The sequence below is a fragment of the Lonchura striata genome, chromosome 1, assembly GCF_046129695.1.
Source record: "Lonchura striata isolate bLonStr1 chromosome 1, bLonStr1.mat, whole genome shotgun sequence".
Classification (NCBI taxonomy): domain Eukaryota; kingdom Metazoa; phylum Chordata; class Aves; order Passeriformes; family Estrildidae; genus Lonchura; species Lonchura striata.
The window spans coordinates 2,428,897-2,435,427 of record NC_134603.1 but is presented as its reverse complement, the minus strand read 5'-3'; the positions used below and the strand labels follow the sequence as shown (position 1 = coordinate 2,435,427).

At 50.7% G+C, this 6,531-nt stretch overlaps 1 protein-coding gene across 1 annotated transcript; it reads left to right on the top strand.

Annotated features, from left to right (window-relative positions):
* Window positions 1-1,333: 1,333 nt before the first annotated feature.
* Window positions 1,334-5,854, top strand: LOC116183337 (secreted Ly-6/uPAR-related protein 1-like). Its single transcript, XM_031504190.2, has 3 exons — window positions 1,334-1,395; window positions 4,438-4,557; window positions 5,643-5,854. Exons 1-3 carry the CDS (start codon window positions 1,344-1,346, stop codon window positions 5,852-5,854), a joined length of 384 nt encoding a protein of 127 aa, XP_031360050.2. The 5' UTR covers window positions 1,334-1,343.
* The last annotated feature ends 677 nt before the right edge of the window (window positions 5,855-6,531 follow it).

Genomic DNA, 6,531 nt, shown 5'->3' with positions numbered 1-6,531 from the left:
AGCTCAGAGAACAAAGGAAGATAAAACAAAGGATAAATTTCACTCTCATAGAGAAGGATTAGGGTGTGTAGGTCTTTCTCTCCCTTTCCCACAGCTCTGTCAGCGTTGTGTTATCCGTGGCTGTGGAAATTTTCATTAGCAACACTTCTCAGGTTACTGGGAACCATCCTCCATCTGGGAAGAAGGAGAGGCTGCCGGGAATGGCAGGAATATTCCCACGTGTCACAAGTCTGTGACAGGCAAAGCATCTCATTAAAGCTCCTCCACTCACCTCATCTCCAGCCCTAAAATCTCCAAGTGCTCCAGTGATTCACAAACTTTGCCTCTTTGGCTTATTCAGCTGTTTCATGGGAAATTGCACAACACCAGGGTTTTCCAATTTAGATCACAACAAACCCAGCGAAAAGCCTATCAGCTTTTCCTGTGAAATATAAAATACCAGTGGCTCAGTCCAAAGGGAGAAGTAAATAATTTCTCCCCAGCTCTGAGCATTTGAAGCTGTCTCCCCAAATATTGGATAAGATACAAAATAAATTATGACGTTTGAAAGGGTTGCCCTGATGTGCTGGAGTGGGAAAATTGATTAATTTTCCAACATGGTTCCATGTTGGGCTTATTTCCCAGCTTCAGGATAAAATTTGGCAAATAACTGACAGCTTTCCAAAGGAAGGCTGTGTCCTGCTTTGCCAGCATGACCCAGGACCTGAGACCACCAGACTTATCCCAATTCCAGACTTGGAAGCACCATATCCCACTGGCCTCCAAGCGATTCCCAAGCCCAGCAGCTCAGTTAATAATGAAGGGATCCCGAAACCAGGCTTGGTTTTGAACTGTGTTTGGGAAAACAGACACCTCTGGTCAATCCCAGTCCTGCCAGCCCGTGGAATAATTTCTCCAAAGCATGTGGAAGCCCAGCCTGCTGTCACTTGCCCCTTGACAGCTGTTGGCCAGCGCAACACGTGTGGCACAAGCCAGCTCTGGGCTCGTGGAGCCAGACTGGAAGGAGCAAACAAACCTTGTCACATTCCCCATCCAAACCCCGGCATGGGGCCACACCTTGCAGTGCCAGACGTGTTTTTGCTTTTCCATGGGAGACCAGCCCCAGGACATAAACCTAGGGAAGAGCCGAGGTATGGCAGGAGTCTGCTCGCTGCGGTGATGTCACCTCATCAGGGAACTCGTTCCTCTGCAAATCCCAATCCAGACTGGAGCTGGGCTTTCCCCTGATCACCCCAAAGGAATCCGCCCACAGGATCAACAGCTGGTGGAGGGTGGGAAAATATATAAAGCTCCCTGGGAGAAGCTCTCTGGACCTGTCTTGGCTGCCTGGATCTGCTCTCAGCATGAAGAAACTCCTGGTGGGATTCCTGCTGGGCCTGGCATTCGTGGAGTTGGGTAAGAGCTCCTCATTCCCAACACTCCAGGGCCCCCCACCCTGGGAAATTCCTGGTAGGGCAGGGAGGGGGAAAGACCTGGTGACCCCCAGGTAGGGGAAATGATGCTTTTTGTATTGAAGAAGGTGGAAGGAGAGGGTGAAATGGGAAAGGGGAGGTGTATTCCTGGTGGGAATACAGTGTGATGCCTGACTGGGAGCGATGCAGGGCTTTTGGATACCTGTCACCCACACCCAGGGATGGAGGGGACAACCACAAGGCACAGGGCAGGACCAGCCTGGGCAGGAGCTTGAAGTGCCAGTCTCTACCTGAATTGCCACCTTGTCCCATCAGGAATGTTCATCCCGAACTCCTGACATCCTTAAAACCTCCCAGCTGCCTGCTGGAAGTGCTGAAAGCCAGAAGGTGAAACTTCAATATAGATTAAGGTGGAGGTATGAGAAATAACTCCAAGGGCATTGGAAAGTTTTATTAAATCCCCAGCTCCAGAATTTCCCCTTATTGCAGGAGATATGTGGAAATGGGAAATCCCCATTCCCAATGGGTCTGTGATGAGCCTGGATCTTGGGCAAGCTGGCAGCAGGGTTTGGCCATCGCTGTGTCCTTCCTCCATGCAGATGTGACCAGCTGCAGCCACATCCCTGCCTGGGACGGGCATTCCAGGGATGACACCACCCCAGAGGGGTTTAACCCACAGCCCATGGGCCCCAGAGATCCTCAGGCTGTTTCGTGGGACCCTGGAAGATCTCAAAGGAAAGGCAGCCTGGGCAGGGATCAAACATCTCCATCTGAATTCCTGCCTTGGATTTAACGGAATTTCTGAGAAGCCGCCCAAGGTCTCAAAGAATTTTATGGAAACAGAGTTATCAACCCCATTTGCTTTATAGTTGAAATCAGACAGAAATTAATTTTTTGGGATAATCCAGAGGGAAGCAGCTGGTGTGGGCACCCCTGTTGTGGCTGAGGGATGTGTCTGTGACCATTCATATTCCTGAGGCTTGATATCAAGGAATAGAAGGAACAGTGAGGAACAGGGAATTATTGGCTCAGATCAGGATGTAGAGCTATCTCTGTTCAGTTCCCCAGTCCCAGCCCTTATGGATTTGGGCTTTCCTCTTCCATGCAGCCTTCCCACAAAACCCATGTCCTCTAAATGCCCCACGCAGAGTCAGTGAAAGATGAGGGAGTTGAGGTTTTCCTTCCTTAAACCTGCTTTTAACTGGGATTAATTCCCCCAAGGCACTTCCGAGCTCTTCCATGAAAATGTGGAGGTTTGTAAATGGAAACCACCTCACCCCAAGGGTTGCAGGGCAGTTTCTCAAGAGCCTGAAGCCAGGACTGCTCTGTCCATACATCCATCCAAATGATGGTTGATAATGTGTTACCTCTGTTAAAATATATAACAATTTTATGGATTGGATCATGGATCATTGGGAAGGGATCTAGTGAGGTCCTGAGCTGAGACAAACAGGGATGGCTCCGCCACCCTTGTTTACAGGGAGCATGGCCACAAGAAAATTGAAATATTCCCATGAAAAAAAAAATCCTTTTTACTTCTGCAAAGAGACAAGGAGTTGTCTCTTCGAATTGAATTCCTTAGCAAGAGCTAAGGAATAAGAAAGAGAAGTTTTGCACTGTGTAGGCTCCACCCCACAGCTGAATTTTCCAAAGGAGCAGCTGTGAGGAGCAGATGCCTTGAAAATTCCTTCTGAAGTCAGGTGTTCAAGCAAATGCCTTCAGAAATATTTATCCTTATCACAAAGCCCCAGAAGTTCCTCTTAACAGCAAAACGGGAACAAAAACAAAAAACAGCTTCGGTGTGAATTTTTACCAACAGATGGCACTGGACGCTTGCAGGTTGTTTTTCAGCCGGTGGAAGGAGGGTAGGATAGAAAATCTCAAACCAGGCTGGTTTTTTTCATCAAGCCACACCAGCAGGACTTTGGAAAATCCACATTCTCGGTGTCTGCTGGCTGTGGATGGACAGCGCTCACACTGCAGGTTTTGAGAGCTGCTGTGACCAAGATTTGCATATTTAGAGATGTCCCTCCCTCAGGTGACAGCCAGCAAGGGTTTGTACACTTCAAAAAGCAGCAGCAGCCCCTGATGAGAGCGGTTTTGAGGCCACACTCAGCCCTCAGGATGGCTGATACAGCTCTGAAATTTAAATCCTGCCCTCGGTTACTGATTCCTGCAGAATTTCCCTTCAACAAGCAGGAAGGAGCTGTTGCTGTGAGGGGAGGGATGGGAGAGCTGTCACTGTCACAGCTGGGGAATGCTGCTCTCAGCAGATGGAGCTGGTTTTTACCATCACGGAATATCCTGATTTGGAAGGGACCCACAAGGATTATCAAAGTCCAGCTCCTTGTCCTGCACAGGACATACCAACAATCCCACCCTGTGCAGAAGGAGCTGGTTTTTACCATCACGGAATATCCTGATTTGGAAGGGACCCACAAGGATTATCAAAGTCCAGCTCCTTCTCCTGCACAGGACATACCAACAATCCCACCCTGTGCCCAAGAGCATTGTCCAAACTCTTCCTGAGCTCTTGATGCCATGACCATTCCCTGGGAGCCTGTTCCCCCAAAATGAGGGAAGAACCTTTTCCTGATATCCAACCTAAACATCCCCTGACACAGTTTCAGGCCATTCCCTTGGATTCTGTCACTGCTTCAACGAGATCAGTGCTGCCCCTCCACTTCCCCTCACGAGGAAGTTGTAGATCCCAAAAATCTCCCCTCAGCCTCCCCTTCTCCAGAGGATGCTCAGACCTACCAAAGCTCAAGGTGAGGTCCCTCTAAATCCCACTTTTTCAGCCTGCTGAGCCTCCAAAGTCAAGCTCAGGCCCAGTTCCTGCTACACCACCCTTGTCCTCCAGCACTGGGATTTGGTCTTTTCCCCCCCTCTGGCATATCCAAGTTTTTTCATTGCCTCCAGACATGCTTAATTTTGGACACTGCTGCATTTTGGTCAGAAAGCCACAGATTTGGGTCTGTCTTCCCTGCTGTGTCACCTCAGAGCCCTTCTGTCCCCTCTGCAGCCCAGTCCCTGCGATGTTACACCTGCAAGGAGCCCACAGACATTTCCAAGTGCAAGACAGCCACCCTGTGTCCCCCGAAAGCCACCGTGTGCACCACGACGCTGCACTCCATGGATACAGGTGAGTCCCACCACTGCCCCTGAGGGGTCCTGGGGAGAAATCTGAGAATTCCAGGATGGGTTGGGTTGGCAGAGAGCTTAAAGATCATTGAAATCATTGCATTCCAGTAGACCAGATTGCTCCAAACCCCATCCAACCTGGCCTTGGACACTTCCAGGGATGGGGCAGCCGCAGCTTCTCTGGGCAACCTGTGCCAGGGCTTCCCCACCTTCACAGCCAAGAATTCCTTCCCAAAAAATCCCATCTAACCCTGGCCTCTGGCAGTGGGAAGCCATTCCCTGTGTCCTGCCTCTCCATCCCTTGTCCCAAGTCCCTCTCCAGCGCTCCTGGAGTCCCTTTAGACACTGGAAAGGCTCTGAGCTCTCCCTGGAGCCTTCTCCAGGCTGGACATTCCCAGCTCTCCCAGCCTGGCTCCAGAGCAGAGGGGCTCCAGCCCTTGGAGCATCTCCATGGCCTCCTCTGGCTCTGTTCCAGAAGCTTCACATCCTCCTGATGCTGGATCCTGGAGCTGGATGCGCAATTCCAGGTGGGGTCTCACTGGAACAGAGCGGGAGAATCCCCTCCCTCAATCTGCTGGCCACACTTCCCTCTCCCCATCCCAGTCACAGCTTGGATTACCCTTTAACATCTCTGTAAAAACCCAGGAGAAATTATCCCACTTTAGAGAGCGAAGGAGAGGAATCCATCAGATTTGGAGCCTCACAGTGAAGTATCAGGATTCACTGCGCTTGTTCCCTCTGTGTTGACTTTCCTACCCCAATATCTCTACGGACCCTAAATTTATAGACAGTGCAAACATCTACAGGGAATAGTGTCCCTTGTCCATCCTGGAATGATTTTGGAAGGAGCGGGAGGGTGAAAGAGAGTCAGCAGTAAGAGCTGGCAGGCCTGTTCCCAAAAAAAAAAAAAAAAAAAAAAAAAAAAAAACACAAAAAACACAAAAAGAAAAAAAAAAAACTGGCCTAAAGGCACCCATGGATCAGGGATGTCCAACACCTCCTCTGTCAGCATTTCTCAATCCCATTTTCCTTCCCTATTTTTTCCCCTCTTTCACCTCCTCCTCCTCTCCAATCTGCCTCTCCCAGGTTATCCCTTTTTTGGCAACATCACCGTGACCAGGGACTGTGAGGAGGAATGCCTCTCCTACGATGGGATAGGGGCCCAAAAGCCCAAATCCTGCTGCTACACCGACCTGTGCACGGATGACACCAGGAGCAGCAGTGGGGTGAGGAGCAGCTCCGCAGCGCTGGGTCTGGTGGCCGTGGTGGCTGGCATGGCCCTCCAGTGCTCCCTGTGAGGTCACAAGTGTCCCAGCTCCACTGAAAGCCCACCACTCTCCCTGCCAAGCTGCCTCGTGAACTCTTAGATGCTTTGGGAACGTCCTTCTTCTCTGACGTGTGGCTTCACCCCACCTTCAACGCTGGATTCAAGCCAAGAGTTTGGGAACCTGGACTTAAACCCCTCAAATCTTCAGTTTCCAGCTGTTTAAGCAGATGTTCCTCACCTTCAGCTGTTTCTGGTCCTCAGGATCCACAGAGAATGGGTTGGAAGGAACCTTCAAGATCATCCAGTTCCAACCCTCTGCCACAGGCAGGGACACCTTCTACTGTCCAAGGATGCTTCAAGCCCCATCCAACCTGGCCTGGAACACCTCCAGGGATCCAGGGATCCAGCTCCAGCTTCTCTGGGAATCCTGTGCCATGTCCTGACTGAGAGGAGCAGATGGATCTGGGCCCAGTTACTTCCTGCCCGTCACGGTGTGGGTGGCAGCTGCAGAGATCTGGAGCTTAATGCCAAGGATAAACTAAGGAATGAGTTCAGAAGGGCTCAGCTTCCCTGTGGGAACAGGATGGATTTCGGGAAAGCTCAGAACACCCCGTGGACAGACCAGGGTAGGCCAGACCCACAACCCAAATTTCCAAGTTTGGCCAGACAAACACAACCCCCGCCTCAGCTTCTGCCTGAGCTCAGGTT